This window comes from Fringilla coelebs, assembly GCF_963513975.1.
Source record: "Fringilla coelebs genome assembly, chromosome: 2".
Classification (NCBI taxonomy): Eukaryota; Metazoa; Chordata; class Aves; order Passeriformes; family Fringillidae; genus Fringilla; species Fringilla coelebs.
In genome coordinates this window covers 41135234-41154582 of record NC_140029.1, presented here as the reverse complement: position 1 = coordinate 41154582, position 19349 = coordinate 41135234, and the positions used below count along the sequence as shown (strand labels likewise).

At 41.0% G+C, this 19349-nt stretch overlaps 1 protein-coding gene across 1 annotated transcript in view; it reads left to right on the top strand.

The window, feature by feature from the left end:
* Positions 1-410: 410 nt before the first annotated feature.
* The window catches only part of HS6ST3 (heparan sulfate 6-O-sulfotransferase 3), a gene marked incomplete at both ends in the record, with an annotated part of 273229 nt that continues 254290 nt past the window's right edge, over positions 411-19349 (top strand). Inside the window, one exon of the mRNA XM_084226891.1 lies at positions 411-943. Within this exon, the coding sequence (XP_084083017.1) occupies positions 411-943 (533 nt within the window). The remainder of the gene's footprint in view (positions 944-19349) is intronic.

The following is a 19349-nucleotide window of genomic DNA, read 5'->3' as shown; positions in this document are numbered from 1 at the left end:
AGGGCCGGCGTGCTGGGCCCGCCCATTGGCTGGCTGGGCGGTCGGCCCGGCCGCGATTGGCCGGCGGGCGGGGGCGGGGCGCGCCCCGCCGGGAGCCGGGCGCCGTGTTTGGGCTGGAGTTGCGGCGGAGCGGGATCGGGAGCGGAGCTGTGCGGCTGCCGCCGGGCATCGCGTTCCGGGCACGGCGCTCGGCGCCCAGCCGCGGGCAGCGGGCGTGGCATGGCCGCCTCTGGCGGGGTGCGGCGCGGCGCGCTGGGCTGAGCGGAGCCGGCCGCGGTCGCCCGCCTGCCAGGACCATGCTGTCGGGGAGGGAGCCGGGCGCCCCTCGGCTGCGGGATCCGAGCGGGGCGGCCGCCCCGGCAGCGGCCGGCAGCGCCTGATCCCGCGCCGCGCTGCCCCCGCGCACCGCCATGGACGAGCGCTTCAACAGGTGGCTGCTGCCGCCGCTGCTGGCGCTGCTCTTCCTGCTCATCGTCTACCAGTACGTGTCGCCCGCCTGCCCCGGCGCCGCCTGCCCCCGCCGCCCGCCGGCCTCCGCCGCCCGCCGCGAGGGGGGCCCGGAGGAGCGGGAGGAGGAGGAGGAGGCGGCGGCGATGCCGCGGCTGGCGGCCAAGTTCCCGTTCGCCCGGGGGGAGCTGTGCCGGCGGGTGCGGTTCGACATGCGGGGCCGCGACGTGATCGTCTTCCTGCACATCCAGAAGACGGGCGGCACCACCTTCGGGCGGCACCTGGTGCGCAACATCCACCTGGAGCAGCCCTGCTACTGCCGGGCCGGGCAGAAGAAGTGCGCCTGCCACCGCCCGGGCGGCGACAAGGACACCTGGCTCTTCTCCCGCTTCTCCACCGGCTGGAGCTGCGGGCTGCACGCCGACTGGACCGAGCTCACCAGCTGCGTGCCCGCCGCCATGGAGCGCCGCGGCTGCGCCGGCAACCGCACCCTCAGGTCAGTGCAGGCTTTCCAGATGCTCCAAATCACATCCCGCCTTTCCCAGCACCGTGGGAAGTTGCCCTGGCAGCAGGGCGAGAATTGTCCGCTGCCGTCCTCAATAGGAAACACACGGCGGGGCAAGGCTGGTGTTGCGGGGGAGGGTCTGCTGTGGGCTCTTGCCTTCCCGGTGTGTTACCTGCGGTGCTTTCGCTTTGCCTCTAATTCGTGCTGATTCCGCGCAGCGCGCACGCACTGCCTTCGGTACGGGTTAGCGCGAGAGAAACTCCGCTCGTGCTCCCGCAAGTTTCTCCTGTCTGTTTGTCCTCTCGAAACTTGCCTTTAACACATCATTACGCTCTTCTGCAGCAAGCAGAGTGCCTCTGCAGAATCTGATGGATCGTTGCAGCTGCTGAATGTTGTAACTAGCGGAGTTGGAAGTATCCAGAAGCCCTTAAACTCTCTTTCACCCGTGTTTGGCGTTGGCAGATAGGCAGGTTCTGTGCTTCCCGTGCCGTCCTGGCCGCTCGCTCTCCGTGCAAGCTCAAAGTCGGGAGACCATGGGCGGTCTCTGTACTGGCAAAAATCGCACTGTGAATGTCCCTTTGGTGACCTGGTGACAGTGGAAAAGGGAATTCTGTGTGCATGCTGCCTCTCTGCAAGTTATAGTGGGGTTTTGTTGGGTCTTGTGAAAGGTCTTGCCTCTTCTAAAAATAGAGTAATTGTCAGATGGGCGATCTCTCTTGATAAGAGATACCTCTGGGTGATTCAGTTTGTTTTGGTCTTTGTTCTGATTTGTTTGCCGTTCAGTCAGATTTTTCAGGCTAGCATTAGAACCTGTCTCTATTTGATTGATCTTGGGCATGTGTATTAAGGACTTGTGAGCTGAATTCACGCTTTTACCTCTGCACTTTAATAATTGTAACTTCAACGCTGTAAAATATTAAGGGAAATATAGGAAGAATACCTTTTAAAAAAGTTATATAGTTTGGCAAGTATTACATTTGTTCTTTCATTTTAGTATCTATCTTGATGAGTCCACAAACTTAAATTTTCAGTAGAATCACTTCCACATTGTGGTTTGTATCTTGTCACTTAGCATGTATAGTCCATGACATTCATGGGCACATTTTCTCAGGGTTTATTCAGGAAGACAATAGAGTTGATTATTGTTGTTGTTGAACAATTTGAAAGTTATTTGATGTGAACATCAAAGGCCCTCCCATACAGCAAAGCTGGTTGCATTTGGAAAGGCTCCAGTCAGGATAATTTAAATTTGTTGTGGACTTGAGCTGTACTTGCAGAATACTGTTAAGGTAATTGATACAATTTTATGGAAAAAAATGCAGCTGAATATGAAGTATATGTATTTGCCGATGGAAGAGAAATGCTGTGAATGTCTTCAAGGACAATATAATTTGGTGGTAGAGCTTTAAGGAATATTCAAGAAACTTGCAATGTAAAAGGGAGGGGAGGAGGAAGAGAGGAAGAGTAATACTTGTAAAAATGTCTGAAAATACATAATCTGCCTGTGAAATCCACTTTTTCTCTCATGATGAAGGTAAACGGCCGAGTGCTAAATTCAATTGCAAAGATTACAAATGGACAATAAAATTGGAGTAGGGGCTTCAGTACTATTACAGGAAAACATTATTGTATTAGGTAAATTTAAAACTTCAAGTTGAACTACACAGCCAGTCATAGTGGTTATTCAGTGCATAGTTAGTAATTACTTTGACTGAAAAAAGATGTGTAGTGATTCTTTGCTATTATAGGTGAGCAGTGTTTTCTGATTTTTTTTTGGTTACTGATTTTTTTTAAATTAGTGGATTGATTATTTGGCTAGTGTAAGATTCCACTTCTTGATTTGTCTTTACATTAATGAGGAGAGCACTGTGAATAATTTATTGCATCGTTTATTGCATTGTTTTAATACTTGTTTATTCTTGTATTGTAACCTGTGCTGGGAGACACCTTTTCATTTTCCCCTTTGTTCTGTCATTATAACCATGTAGCTTGGCTTCTGCTTCTCAAGGAACTCTAAAAGGAATCAAATAACCCTGAAATATGGATTATCTGTGCTGTGAATGTCTTTGCTCCTGGTGAAATTGGAATCAAGCCCAAACTACTTTGCTGTACTATTAGAGGCATGGATTTAAGTATTTTTTTAATGTCTGAATGGAGAATTGAGGAGACTGAATACCTAAAATAGGCAAGAAACTAGCATACGAGTCTAACATGAAGTGTACTGAATATTTTTATGTCTTCCTTTAAAGCTCCTGAATGTATTTGAAGCACTAGACTTCCTTGAATAGCTCAACTTTTCTCTTCTGCCTTCCAGCTATGGTGTCACAAAATTAGGCTAAATTGGTTAAATATCTGACAATGGATTTTCTTTGCGCCGGCAGGACAAACTTTTACAGATTTGGTAACAAGGTGTTTGATCTCCTATGCCCTATATTTGGTGCAGTGAGGATGTTTTGTGTATTTCAGATTTTTTGTTTGTTTCTCCACTAGCAGGTGTTAATATGATCTATTCTTTCAGATCCTGGTATATGCAGTCTGTCTTCTACTACAGCAGAGGGAATAAAGGATTTTTAGTGCATGATACTGAAAATTTGTTGCAAAAATAGTGCAAGTTAGATGAAGTCCTACCTTTTAACACAGATCTTTGGAAGATTTTGTGAAGAAACTATAATGAGAATTCATGGGCGAAGGGGCTAGCTCATAAGGAGTGGATGGTCATGGTAAAGGTCCTGGAAGACCTGTGAAGCACAACCTCTCCTCAGTTTTTTTCTTTCATGGACAGTGTGTTTAAGTCACTGGGGTTTTGAAGAGAATTTGTCTTAGTTTTTCTTCTTCCTAATGTTGGAGTTTTGAAGTCTCAGGACCCAAGATGGAACATGGGGCAAAAACTAATGCTGTGCTCTAGAAATCTGAACTTTTTAAAGCCCCAGTGCCAGCATGGACTTTTACCTCTAGGGGACTTAATGGTATGGTGTGCCTTGTCCCAGCTTCAATATGAAAAGTTGTTTGTTATTAATGTATTGGATGCTACTGTGAAGTTGTAGAACTATCTCTTTTGTTAGAAAACAAAGTAATTCTTTTGAATGACATTGTTTAAAAAACCAACCAAACCAGGACAAAAACTGTAGACTTTATTCCTTCAAACGTTTGCCCATGTTTTCATTGTCAGGATGTGAGATTTTCTGGTAAAATACCTGTTTAAGTGTCTACAGAGACAGGCTGTTAGTTTTTCATACTAATGTGTAGCTTTCACCTTTACAAAAGCTGCTATCTGGATAGTGCCTTCAATTTTATTTTTTTTTTTTAATTTAAGAATTTCTTTTTAATGGAACAGTCTTTTAGGTGTTTTCATTGCCCTCTGAGGAAGCCATTGAAATTGGTAATGCTTTTGTTCAGCTCCATCCCCAGTACCTTTCCTTCAGAGGTGCCAAGAAGCTGAGACTGTGGAATCTTAGCCAGTACAGCTTGAGGAAAGAATGGGAAGAGAAATTGTGTGAGGTGTCTAACCTGGTATGCCAGGGGGAGTTGGTGTCACGTCCGAGTGACATTAGGCTGCCTCTGCAGACAGTGGGGAGAAATAGAATAACACAGGCAGCCCTTTTAATGGTCTGAGACCTGCTGAATTGTCTTCTGGAGGACCAGTTCTTCCATTCACTGATAGCTAGGGAAAGACTAGAATTGTGAATTGTGACTCTGTGTCTAAAACTGGAAAAGGAGAGTTCAGCGTCCGATATTGCAGAGACACTGTCCAAACGGATTGCCTGCCTCTGTTAGGTTGCCAGGTAATCCTTGGGGTGTGAGGTAGGGCTTGCTTTGCCTCTCTGCTCTATGGAGGAGGGATTGAGAGTACCTGAGAAGTCCTGATCAAGGCACTTTTTTATCCCTTGCTGATGATGCTTGCACTATAATGAATAATTATTCATTATTGTTTATTTGAAGTTTGATTGAACAAGGAAGGCAATCTTTTAAACTATACACTTGAAAGAACACTTTATTGTAAGTTTTGTCTAATATTCTAACATGAAACCGTGAAATCACTCAAGTTGTGTAAACCCCATAAGCTTTATTGTTAATGCAGTTTATTCTTCAAAACTATTGATTTTCATTAATTCACTTCCATTACACTGCTTCCTTGTCCTTTTTAACTTGCCATATGCTACATTTTTCTATGGAAGTGTAAATCAGCAATAAACCCATGAGTCCTGAAATGGAGAAAGTTGAATAGAAAATATTAGTAGAATTCCTTTTCCTTCTTTTGCATTCCTTTATTTGACTATTGTGTGTTTAAGATCTAGCTATGATAGAACATAAGACAGACTCTGGTCTTTGCAGCTGTGGTAACCGATCATCACAAAAATGTAAGAGTGTTAATTGAAAAACACAACTATGCTGAAGATAGTGGAGAGAAGAGAATAAAAAGTCACAACACAAATATTTAAACTGAAAAAAAGCACAAATTGTCTATTGTACCTTAGTATCTTCTACTGAAATGAGCTAGAAATTCTATATAGTTTTTTAAATAAACGTAAGGAACAACAAAGACTAAACATTTTCCTCTGGTCCTGCTACTGACTGTGGGTTTTTTACTTCCTTACCTGTTTCTAGTGTAATCTGCTCAAGGGTTTCATTGTCCTTAAAATTGAAAAGTGGTGTTGTCTTCCCCAAGTGCCTAGTGTGAATCTTGTTAACTTCAATTTTAAGCCCATTGCATCTCCTGTCTTTTGAGAACCTGAGAACAAATCGATCTCGTTTTCTCTGCAGTAGCCTTCTGGGTACTTTGGTTCTTAGGAAGCCCTCTTTCAAGCTTCCCTGCTTAAATAGTAACCAAATCCAATTCACTCTGTCTTTATTGGAGGAACACAAAAGAATGGCCTACTCTTTGGGTTTGTGTCAGTTGTTTTCTTGAAAAGTGGCGTTTCAGTGGGAATACAGTATTTTGTCTCTTACATGTAATACGAAATGGACCAGAAAAGATTACATGGCTTATTCTGAAAGTTGTGCATGTGGTTGTACACTTCACTGATATTTACCATTTTGCAGTTGCCTGACATTGACTGTCAGCTTGGGATTTAGACATGATTCATTTTATTATAGACTATTACTTATATTTTCTGTTGTCTTTTTGTAGGAGCTTTGTGCTCATCCCCTGTGAATTTTGTTCCCCTTCTGTCAATTTATTTCATTTGCAAAATTGATTTAAGTTTTTTCTTCTTCCTAGCTTTTCATCATTGACACATTTAGTAAAAATGGTTTTATTTTCAGCATCTATGTTGTTGATGCAAACATAGACTAGAATGAAATCCCTTTGTAATAAATCTTTGGTTTGATAACTCTCAAAATTGCTTTCCAGGGAGTTCTGCCCTTGCCGCATCTTTTTTTTTCCTAGACTCAGGTTTTTTTTGGCTTATGGGAGTAATTGGAGATGTTGCTTAAAGTTGTCCTTTTTTTTTTTTTTGGAAAAGCATTTCCTTTCTAATGTTCCTATTTTAAGCTAATTGCTGTATTTTAGAGGAAAATTAGGCTGTTTTGATCCAAATTGATTGAGATAGTAATGCTGTATTTTTCTTCTATTTGTTTACAGACAACTTGTCTAGAACTTGTGGCAACAGCTAGCAACTATCCTTAACTACTTTTGCACTGTATGTGTCACCTGTGAGTTTTCTCCTGTCAGAATAGCAGACAAATGATGGATGTACCAGAACTTTTCTGCATCAAGGTTGTCACAACCCTGAAAAATCTTTCATCCAAGTCTTGTCTTCAGACTTTTGAAGATACTGCTATAAATCTCAGCAGGTTGCCTACGAAAAATGACTAGAACTCATGTTTACTGTTAATTGCCAGGAATGATAAAAGAGTGGTCAGCACTATTTCAAATGGGAATGGATAGTTCTTATTCATCCGTCATTGTAATTTATGGGTAACTGGAACAGAGTAAGTTTTGAGCCAGGAAAGTGCATGCTATGAAAGTGATCACCTGTACTGCAGTTCTAGTTGTCTGGAAGAGAATTTAGTGATTTATCCAAGCAAATTTGCCTTTTCTGGTGTTTCTTTCTGGAAGATAGGCTGTCTTATAAGGTTTTCTTTACAATGCAGGAGCTATTCTCTTTTTTGTGCAGGAGCCAGGCAGAGAAGTCCTGTGGGAGAAGAAAAGAGTGGAAGTGTCAGGATCATCCCCTAGGGCTGTACAGTGTTATAAGACATAGCTGCTGTTTTGACTTTCTCATGTTATGATGCTTTTAAAATTTCTATTAATTTAAAAAATTAATAGCTGCCTCATTTAGAATCGTTTTGAGTAGGGTATTGCTTAAATTCTTACAGAGCATTAGGATATGTATTGGTTTGAGGCAGAATGAGAAAGGTTATTTTGTGAATGGGAAAAGTTGCTGTGTCATGCCATTACACGGATAGAGCTCAGATCTGTAGACCCAGCCAGTGGCAAAAATAGGAATAAAATTGTAAGCTTGCTTGTGGAGTTTTTTTTTTTGAGAACTCTTTGTGGAGAAGAAAAAAGTCTCTGCCAGCTCAGCTTTGGTGATCACAGAGAAGCTGAATGGAAAATGTAGAGATCTGGTTGAACTGAAAGATTTCTCCCTTCAGGTGTGTTGACAGTTTTCAATGTCTTAACTTCTAAGTAAGCAAGAGTCAAGTGTCTCCTCCCAGAGTTTGGTGAACCCATGGCAGTGAATTGAGCTTATATATAATGTAAAGCCCCTGCTGCTGTTTGTGCAGAATGAGATCCAATGAGAGCTAGGGAAAGCCTATATTCTTTAATATCTTTAGTATTGCATTCAACTTGCTCCCTGTTCTCTGGAAGTATTTATAACCCAAATTTCTATGGTGTCATAATGTTCCCAGTTGCTTCAGAAGGTAACTTTAAGTCCCTTAAAAGCTCTATTATTGCTGAGCAAGGTTTTAAACACTGTGTAGGAGGCTAATTGCATGAATTAAGACTCATTTGGACAGCCGCTAGATTACAGTTATTCAGCCCTGAAACAACTACTATTTTAAGGAGAAAAACTTAACAGAAGTATTTTGGGATTTTGTTTGAGATGACATGAATCTTCTTTCAGAGAAATTGCTAGAGTAGCAAAATCAATAACTCTTGAAGTACTTATGGTCTGTTACATGATCAGTGCTTGAGATCTCAATATGTATTGACTGAAAAGGTACAAAATGGGTTCTTGTGATGATAAGACCTATTAGGATTTTGATTCTGCTGTGAAGCTTACACTTAGGTGGTCTTATGTGTACATCTAAAAAGATTTGAAGTGTGTCCCACAGCTTAAAGCCATCTTAGAAAAAAACAGGGTTTAAACTTAGTGTCTTAACCCCCATCTTTTTTCTTTATTAATTGGTAATCTGTTAGAAAATGCTTGATGTAAATGTGCTACAGTTATATGTACTAATACACTTATATGTCAGTTGTGAAAGTGACAGGGTGGACTGTGGCTCTGAGTGTTTAAAAACTCAATGGAAATGGCAAAAATACTGGCATAGAAGTGGATGAACTTTGAATGCCACATGAAGAATAATGTTGGGATGCGGAAAGCAATGAGCAGATGCAGCTTCATTTTCTAGAGGATGGAACAAACCATGATATTTATAATTGACTCGGGAGCATATTTCCTGTTCTGTGAAGTACCTTGATGTTGATGAGAAGTCTTACCACATGGTGCTCTTTGATATTGGAAGGAAATGGTCCCTTCAGGGGATGTGTGTGGAGGAGCTGACATCTCTGAGACCAGTTACTTTCTGCAAATAAATTGAAAGTGAGATCAGTGAAATAAAGGGCTTCAAAAAGCACTAATAAAAAATACAAATTTTTCTTATTTCTCATCTAAATTCTAATGGTCTCAATGTAAAGAACTTGCTGACTTACAGATTTCCATTTGATTTTTAAGCTGGCTTTTGTTTAAGTAGCAAATACATTTGTATCTCAGTGTTTGTGTATTTGCATACTTCAAAGTGTCTACTTGCAATTTTTTACTTTAATTCCATGTATCTTTGCACACAGGCTCTGTCTGAGAATGTGGGGAGAGGAGGAATAGCAACTGATGGTGTTGGCTTGAGGAGCTCCACCAAGGAAGAGAAGAAAGAGGAGAAGCAGTATAGGTGTAAGCTGTGAGCCTCGAGTGAGAGTGAAGTCTGGAAGACAGCAGGGAGCAGAAATAACTGCAGTCTTGCAGGGTCAAGGAAGGATCAAAATTTTGCAATTTTACAGTTTTGTTTTTTTTTTCCAATACAAATGGTTTAGGGTTTAAAGCTCTCCATATGTTCCTTTCTTTGCTGGAAGAGAAAGATACAGAGGTAATGAAAACTTCAAGTACTAGGTAGTTTGAGCTCCTGTTTTACATAGGTATTTTATTTTTAGATAAGTGTTGTAATAAGAGAGCCAAATAGTAAATTAAGCATCTTAGCTCCAGCAGTGCAAATCCCTAACAGCAGAGTTGTCAGGTGTTGTTTTCATCCTTTAACTAGACTTTAATTTTTAGTGATAGGAGTAGGACCATTATTTTCCAAGAAGTTCCCAGTGTAAGTGATGAATAACTTCTATAACTGCATAACCTTTGTTTTCATGCCAGAAATGCCTCTGCCAGGCTAAAGCTAGGTCATTTCTGTTGCTGACTTAACAAGGTTCAGATGAGAAGAGTAACTCAATGAAATATTTTATGTTGTTTTCTACTACAAGTCATTTGGATTTATTATAGAATTACGTAGGAAGGGACCCTGGCAGTCATGTAGCTCAAACCCCTGCTTAAAATCAGTCTAACTAGAGCAGTTTATTCTAGGATATGCCTAGAAATTTTGAGTAACTCCAGGGATGGTGGTGCCACAGGGTCTCTGAGCAGCTTATTGCAGTGTTTGGCCACCCTCATGGGAAAAAGAGCTTTTCTCTTCAGCTAGCCTGTTCCATTGTGGGAACTCAGCACATCACTCCCAATGTCCAGAGATACCGAGAGAACCCTTGGGGGGACTCAGAGGTCTTGGAATGTTGCCAAAAGTGCTTGGTGGCTTGACTTTGGTCCTTCTAAGGTTGTGCCACCTGTGTCTGAGGACATGGGAATCATTCGGGTTTGAATGGTACAGAAACAATACATTTGTAGGGTGAAACATGGATTTTAAGGTTTTGGTACGGGGGGGTTATGGAGACAAGATGGAGGAATCAGGGCCTGTCTCGTGGTTCTTCTTTATTCTTCTTGTCATCCATTTTCTGTGGGATGTTGGCACTTGTAGATTGGTTCTTGGTGTAGGTACACTTGTTAATAAGGGTGAAAGGTATTGGGGATAAAAGGTAAATATGATTTACGTAGTTTTTACTATAAAAAGACACGGCTGCCCCGTGGGTGGTCAGAGTGCCTTTGGTTGCCTTGCTGGGCAGAGAGAAAATCTTGTAGGTAAGAAATAATAAACAACTTTGAAGACCAAAAATCAGGTAGTCCAGACTCGTCCTTTGAAGCCTGATCTCGAACAGAACCATCCTACGTGTGTCTGGGCAGAGACAGGCAACAGCTGACCCAGACATTCCATTTTCCAAATTGTGTTGGTTTCTTACTGTCTTATTGCTGTGTGCATCCAAAAAGAGTCTGGTGATGACTTTTCTATTTACTCCCACATGAAAATAGAGTAATGAGGTCTGCCTCGTTGCTGCCTTGTCCCCAGACAGAACAGGCCTCACTTGGCAACTCTTCATGTGTCATGTGTCCCATCCCCTTCATCACCCTGGTGTCCCTCTGCTGGCAGTTCTCACTGTACCAAGGTCTGCCTTTTATTGGTGAGCTCAAAATCAGACGCATCAATCCAGGTGCTGAAAGATGGAGTGAGGGGCAGTGGCTTGCCCCAGCCGCTCCTGCCAACAGAGCTCAATCCTTGGTTAGCCTGCTTCACTTCCCAAGGGGGCATTTTGGTGGCTGCTTCTCAACAGTGTCCACCAGGAGCCCCAGATCTATTTCTGCAGAGCTGTGTCCACTGCATGCCCAGCCTGTCTTGTGTGTTACTTCCCCACGGGAGCGAGTTTTTTCTTTTACTTAGAATCATGGAATCGTAAAATGGTTTGGGTTGGAAGGGATATCAAAGATCATCTGGCTCCAATCGACCTGTCATGGTCAGGGACACCTTCCACTAGAGCAGGTTGTTCAAAGCCCTGTCCAACGTGGCCATGAAAACTTTCAGAGATAGTCCACAGCTTCTCAGCCCTACCACCCTTACAGTAAATCCCTTACCATGCTTGCTCTTCATGAGTTTCTCATCAACAGTTCTCCAGTGTGGGGTTATCCCTGAACCTGCTGACTGGTAGACTGACGTGATAGACTCTGTCCTACCATCTAGGTCATTGTTAGAGTTTTAAACACCATTGGCATCACTGCCAGTTCTTGAGTGACACCACAAGTTATCAGCCACCAGCTGGATTCTGTATAGTACCCCTGTCTCACCAGCATGCCTCGAATAACACAGTGGGAGACCATGGCAAAATCCTTGCTGATGTCAATGCAAACAATATGCACTGCTCCAGGGAAGTTGCTCAATCACCTTTCCAAGGGTGGAGATGAGGCTCACCAGCCTGTAGTTCCTTGAATCCTTCTTGAAGCTAAGTGTACAGTTTGATTTTTATTCATGGAAATGGGGAAGAAAGATACAATGGAGAAGATGCTGCAACATGAGAAGGTGTTGAAGTAGGTATTTTAACTGTTCCTTGTTCTTCAATTTGAGAATTCCTGGAACAGGCTCAGAAGCTATATTTATTAAATAAATGAAGGATATATGCAATGATTTTTTTTTCACTGTGGGCATTACATTAGTTTGTTGGAAGAAACAACTTATTACAGCAATAAATTTTTATGTGGACTGTGATGCATCCATGACATTCAGTGTAAAGCTGGCATTAAGCATGTGTTACAAAAAATATGTTCCTTTGTACATTTCTTGTGAGAATGAGATGGTATGTTTCTCTGGTGACTAGGAGGGTACATTTTTTCTTATTAAATTGATTTTAGTAGTTAAATTAGAACTTGAGTATCAGTTCAGTAAATAAGAGGTAGTCACATATTTGCCTTCTTAATTTTTTTTTATTTCAGGGTATGTTGAGTCAACCATTTCTATTTTAATTATTTTTAACCATAAAGCTGACATTTTTATAGTTTCCATATTCATATTGAAGATGATCTTCAGAGCTCTAACTTCCATCTAAAGTGCTAATGTGATAGTGATAGTGTAAAACTTTCTCATGTATTAAAATGAGATACCTTCCCAGAGTTTGTAATGAAAGAACATAACTGTTTTTACCTTTTTTCCCTTGAATTACTGGATTGAACTCTCAATATATGTAAGATTTTATTGTGCAAGTTTCAAAGCTTCTGAAGGCAAATACAGGATCCAGAAAAAAAAAAAGCAGCAAGTATGTAGGCAAAGAACATTGCTTCTATTTAAAGTGGATTATAAAGGCTTTTATAGTGACAAGCAGAAAAGATTCAGAAGATGTGAGTAGTTAGTTTGTGTGTGCATCTTTATTTTTTACTGCTTAACACTTTACTTACATGAAGTAAAGGTTTAAGGTCCCTGTTTTCAAGACAGACTGGTGTCACAAGCTTCAGCTCAATTGTGCGTAAGTGGTCATTCCTTTTTTGTCGGGCTTTTAAAGCCTGAAAACACCCACTGGAATTATTTCCCCCAAACTGAGAATTTAGTTGCCTAAATGAAAGGAGTAACTGAAATTACTTTTCCTAAACAGCTCAGGCCCTCTCACGTTTCCTTCTTCAGCAAAGTCTTTGTTTTGCTCTCCAGAGCCATGTAAATGTATGCCGAGTTTTGCAGCGCTGCCTCTGACTTGTGCAGATTACTTTTTATCAGGCAATACCTCTTTTCATTTTGATTAAATTGCCAGATACCTGACAATGGGATAAAGAATCCCACTGTGATATGGGTCAGTACCAGCCATCTAAATGGCTGCTGGGCCTTGCAGTAGAGTAATAGGAAAACTGATGGACTGCATCTGACTTACAGGTTGACTGGGAAGCTTAAGTGTGGCCTCACAGAACTGTGGCTTTGATTAGGAGAGCAGTGGGGATGCCAGAAGTTTATCATTCTTGTTTCGTGCTCTGCCACTTGTATTGCAGAACATTTTCAGGTAGTTTCAGTGAAAATATTAAGCATAAACCTAAACAAAATACAAAAAAAGGTGAATTGGGAAGTTTTCATTAGCAAGAGGGTTGTTGGAATCGCATTGATATTTTAAGCCAAATTGCAAGCTTTGTATCCTTTCAGTAGGTAAATTTATACTACATGCCTAAAGGATATTTCCTTTGTATTGTATATATGGATAGCAGAAGAGCTTAAAATGACATGGAGAATATGAAAGATTTATTTTTCAGAATCACTTATTTTACCTTTTTTTTTTTCTGTAAAGATGCCTACTACTTCTTGTATTATCAGGTCACATTCTACACGTCTGATTTACCTTCTTGGAAGCATGATGTTGCCCACTCTCCCACATTGCTGTCCTTTCTATCTTGCCAGCTCTTTTCCCTTTGTTTTATATGTTTTTCTTGTGTGACTCACATCCCCTTTGCATTGTACCTGCTTGCTGTGCATACAGAATGAGCTGGTTGGAGCTGTGCTCCTCTCTGCTTAGCGTGTCCAGCAAGCTGCAGGTTTGAATCAGCTCTTGAGCTTGTCTGCCCTGTTGAAGTTCAAAGGGGCTTTTAGCTGTTTGGCTTTGCAGGAGTTACCAGAACTGACCAGTTTAATCTATCCTAAATTCTTTCTTTTATTGTTCTTTCTTTTCCTAGCTGTAAACAGAAACGGGTAATAAAAAATAACTGTCTTTTCCTCCTACCTCAAAAGCCAGGGGATTGAAAGGATGCATTTTTGTGTAACTCTGTGTTTCTGTCTTTTCCCTTAAGCTGCTGCTCAGAGGGCTTTTATAATTGCTTCCTTTTGATTTGGGTTCCTAGTTTGTCCTGGGATAAAGCGTTAAACAATTGCAAGTTGTCTCGGTAGCACATGGCTCAGTCTTTTACTTTTGCAATGACTTGGAGAAGAAGGTGTTTAAACTGAGTGTTGGCAGAAGAATACTGTGTTTTACCACGGACTGTCCGATGGCAGTGCTGAACCCCAGCTCTGCCGTGCGAGACCCCCGTTCCATCCTGAGGCAGGAGCAGGGGATGCCTCAGGTTTTAGCTTTTATATTTTTCAGGTTCTGTACTGCTTTAGGGTGTGGTTCTGAGCTTCCTTTTGGGGGATAGTAAGCTCTCTTACTGAAGAAGTGAAGGCTGACCTGGAACAAGACTAGACAGAGCTAAAGAATAAAGTAGGTATTTATTAGGAGGCCTCAGTGGATCCACCTTGGGCAGCACAAGAGCCCAGCCAGGGCTACACCCCAGGTGAACCCAAAATGGTCTCAAAATGGATGACTGGTCAGGGGGTCTCACACTTCTATAAGTTCTGGTCCATTAGCATATTGGAGTTACTGTCCAGTTACAGCTTTAGCTCATGAATTCCCATCCTTCTTGGTTTTCCCTCTTCATTCTGCCGTTGTTTATGCTCTTGGGTCTGAGATTTGGATCATTTGTCCTTGGTCCCCAGCTAGAGAAGGAATTGTTTTGTCTGCCTACTCCATGAAGAGAGCTTACTATCCCCTAAAATGAAGCTCAGAATTACGCACTAAAGCAGCACAGAATGTGAAAAATATAAAAGCTAAAACCTGAGGCATCAAGGGGAGTCCTGCCCAGCAGGTGAAGGAAGGCAATGGGCCCTGGCTTTGTCCCCCTGCCACAGAGACAAAGGAGGGAGGTGTTAAAGCTCCTGTAACCTGGCGAGAAAAGGTGATGGTTTGATGGGACTGGAAATGTATCAAGAGGAGAACTTAGATACAAGTAAAGGGAGAGATACTCCTGGGTTAAACAGAGGAAAAAGGGATTTCATGAGAGAAGCAATATGCAAGGAAATCCACGTAGAACATCTGTTTGTAACAAGACACAGGAAAACACACTGCTCTATCAAACTAATTTTCAGCAGGTGTATTTGCTCTGCAGTGACTTGTTCAATCTCAGTAGTCAAATTTTAGCTTCAAATTTTTGAGAGGTAATTTTAAGCAGTTAGCACATGCTTTCTCATTATGTTCCAATACAGATTTGTGTGCTTCCTACTTCTTGAATTCCCATCTAGTGTCTGAATTCTTACTTCTTTTCTCTATAATCAGGGGTTTGAAATTAAGACAAACGACAGCTCATGAAAAATCATGTATGTTACTCCAAGTCCTGGAGCCCCATGAGCAATGTGGTGTGTAAATGCACACAAGCTGATTTTCTTGTGTGGTTGTTCTCTTCCCCTTTTTTCTCTTTGGAGCCCTTTCATTCCTTTCTAACCTCCTGGTTGTATTGCTCCCTGGTCAGCCTGGTGCCTGCATGGCAGCAGCAGTGGCTGAGGCAATGATTGATGTGGGGACTAAATTGCTGGACACAGTTAGTGAGTGTTTCATGGAGCAGAGGAGGGAGAAGCAGTTTTGTATGTGCTTCTGACCATTGTGTGCAGCATCTGGTTCAAAGTGTTACTGTCATTCTGTAAAATGTATTTACATTTCTTGCAGGATCATCTCCCTCCATCTCTGAAAATCCCCTGCTTTGTGGGCTTTGTTTTTCTAAAGAAAATGAGTTAAAATTAAAAACCATATTAAAGACAATTTATAAAAGTAAAATCCTTTTAAGTGGCATGGAAACTACGTGAAGATGCCATGTGGGAGTGTTGGAGGAAATGCATGCACCTATCAAAGATAGTATGTCCAAAAATAAACTGGCATGGCATAGTTAAACAGCAGGGTAAAAGGTGGTTGCACAAAGCAGTTTTCACCATTTTTTAGAAGTTAAGTTTTCTCTGCAAGAGCACAATGCAAAGTTTCATCAGTTTCTGGCAGTGTAAGGTAAGAATGCATACATTCAGCTAAGAAAGGTGTTTGAGGAACAATTTGCAGGAGGTATAAAATTAATCTTTTTGAAACACACTGTGAACAAGAAGCCCACTGGAGAGTGCATAGGGCTAATAGATGATCTCTCCTTCTATCCTCTAGAAATAAAACTCTATCAAAAAAGAAGCTGTTGTCTTACCTCTTGTATCCAAGTTCATTTTTGAGCTTGAAGAAGTTCTGAACTGGAACCTTTCATTATGGAGGATGTATCAAAGGTTCTCTCTTCAAACTGAAGTGTTGGTAGAAGCAATTATGGAACAAGCTTAAAAAGAAAAAGGAGGGATGAAAAAAAAAAAGAGATAAACCAGATGGTATTTAAAAGTGCCAGTTTCCAGAACTGGATGGTATTGAAAAGAGCCCAGGAATTAAGCAACCAAACTAGTAAATATAGATGTGTCCCTCTGCTTAAAAGTTGGCATTTGAACAATTTGAAAGTCTTTTTTAAAGACTCCTACTACTTAATAAGCTTAGCATCTGCAGTGGGAATGCTAGCAGAAATTATTACAGGAAGTAGAAGTAGCAGATAGTTGCCTAGTACAGCATAGTGGGAAGCCCACATGACTTTTGTTATAGAAAATCATTCCTGAATAATGTTGTAGGATCTAGAGAGGGGTTAAAAACATGTGTGCAAGGGAAGTTGAGTGGTTGTAGTATGCTTCAGATAAAAATGGTAACCATATTTATCTTTGTGTGTATTTTTCTGCTCTCAAACCTTTTTCTGGTCACAATCTTAAGAAAAGATTCCAAATGAAGAACTAAAAATTTATTCTTAGGTCTTATAATACACTTTTTTTTTTGCAACACTTAAGATTAGTCTTCTAGATCTGGAATGCCATTGTGAGAAGAAGAATCTCTTAAATGAGAAGTTCAGCAACAGTGTCCTGTTACTGAAAAGCTCTTAGAACAGGCTCAGCCTTTTTTTTTTTTTTTCAATTTTACTCAGAGCTGATTAATGGCCTACTCACTTCTCCAACAATAAAATGCTCTCAGTCACTGTTCATGCTTTAAGACAGTGTTGCAAAGATGTAACTGAAAGTTGTGCAGAAATTCATGCTGTAAACGAACTAGTTTTATCTCTGCTTGTGCAGCAATGGTAGTAAGCCAAGTGTCTCATTAGGGGCTTTTCAGTGTGGAACTTAGGCTGGTTTTATTAAAAAAAGTTTCATATCTGAGCTGAATGTTGTTGGTCCTGCTGCTCTCACTCTTTTTTTCATTGGTTTGTTTTTTCTGGTTGGTGGGTTTTTTTGGGTTTTTTTGTTTTGTTTTGTTTTTTGTTTGTTTTTTCTCTTGTTTGTTTGTTTTTGGTTTTGTTTTTTTTGTTGTTGTTATTGTGGGGTTTTTTTTGGTTTTTTTTGCTATTGCTGGCAATGAGGCTTTAAGTGTTTGTATTGTACACTGAAATCAGGATGTTAGCCTTGATAGTCCAAAATCTAAGTGAAATTCGGTCTTTGAAAATTGAACCCTGGGTGACAAATAGTTGATTTGTTAATTGGCTTATTTGTTTATTGTGACTTGGAAGATAAAGAAAAAGGTGACAAATTCAGTTGAAGAAGTTGGTCATCAGACACACCTAGGCTAGGAAAAGTTGGGAGAGAAAGTTAAGGATAATGGCATGGTTAGAAATATGGGAAATCTCAAGACAGGAATTCTGAATTTGACATGGGAATTAAAAGATTTGGAAGGCATAGAGGAGGCATCCTTTTTGTAGGCTTGTGTGAGGGAGGACTGGTGGGGAAAAAAAAAAGGACATGGGATGCAGTGTGTTGTAACCTTAGGTGGATTGCCATGCTGGAATCAGCAAATATAAAAAAGGCTGTGGGTGTTTCTGAGGCTGGGGCCTTTCAGAACTGGGCGTGAGTGGAGAGGAGAAACTGAAGGATATCTGTAGTTTGGCAGTGAAGTGTAATGGAGACTGTTGGAACTGCCCTTCCCAGCTTTTAAAGCTCATAATGGGTGAGCCTGGTATATTTTTCCTGGTTTTGGAAATAACTCAAATCCTTGAACTCTTAGCAGTTGCCTATTCAAAACTTGTACACTAAGGGACTCCTTGTAGTAGAGTGATCGTTTTGAGAATCATTGATAAAGAAATAGTTTGTAAATAATAGAAGTGAAATCCTTCTAGCTTGCCTGAATAACACACAAACTCTTGAGGAGACAAGAAGTTTCTGCATGCCCCATTTTTTTCATGCCTTTACAGGTACTTGGTTTATCATATCAAGTTTCTTGGTCTTAATTGCCCATATAGCACTCAGACTCAGACTCATGCAGGCATTTGCACTGCAATAGATGGATTATAAATCCATTGAATCAAAGTAATCATCATGGAGTACAGTAAACTTTGTGTGAAGTTTCTGTGAGCTGCATGTATATGCACCTTTTAATCCTTTCCATAATGAAAAAGCATTTTTGGCTTGATGAGATGTCGGAATGAAAAGTACTTGTGCATAAAAAGATGTGCTTAGATACATCTGCTATGGTAAATCCCTTTCAGCTGAAGTTCTGAATCTGCAAATTCTGACAGCTTTTTATTTAGTGATACACTTGTTAGCACAGGTACATATGGTAGCAATGCTTAGAAATACTACCTGTGAGTTCTTAAATATGTATAAAGCAAAGAAATCCTTTCCCTTCATTTGGCATTTTTAAGATAAACCACACTGGCTCTTGAAAATGTAATTTTAAATCTTCAACTACAAGCCTTTTTAAAAAATGATGGATTTTTTTTTCCTTCAGAAATACAACTTAGGACCCTGAATCAGACAGTGCATTTAGTTGGAATTACTTTCTATATACATCCATATTTCCGTTTTTATATTTAGCATAGGGACTGAACTTTTCAATCACTGAATCTAAAGACTTGGTTAAAACAGATACAGCAAACCTGACCACATAAACCCAGGAAAACCTCAGGCTGAGGGAGGGTTAGTTACAAGGCTGGAAAACAAATTACTGCTTGCTTCACGGCATTCAAGGGTGCTGGCTTTTCCTTAGTCCTTCTTTCAAACCCTGTTCATTCTTCCCTCGCAGTGAACCCCCAGCTTAAGACAATCTGCATTTTCCATCTTGAGATTTTTCCTCAGAGTCCCTGAGAAAATATCCTTACTCAGTCACCTTTTGATGCTTGACTGTGGTTCTGCTTTCTGAAGCTGTCAAGAACGCTGTCAGTCTTAGCTGCCCTGTAGCTTCCCTACTTGCCATCTGTCCCTATCTGTCACATGTGTGCTTCTTTACTATATTTTTAATGGCTGAGTGCTCAGTGTTTAGGGAAGACATCTCCTTTCTTTACCATCTCATTCCTGCAAACTGCTGGGTTAGTCTTTGCCACACGGCATTTTATGAATTGCAGGGAGTTTTATGGTGTACTGTAAACTGTAAACTCATGAAATAGTGGAAACATCAAATTCTGTAAAGGATGAACATGAATTTGTATTGTTTTAGCAT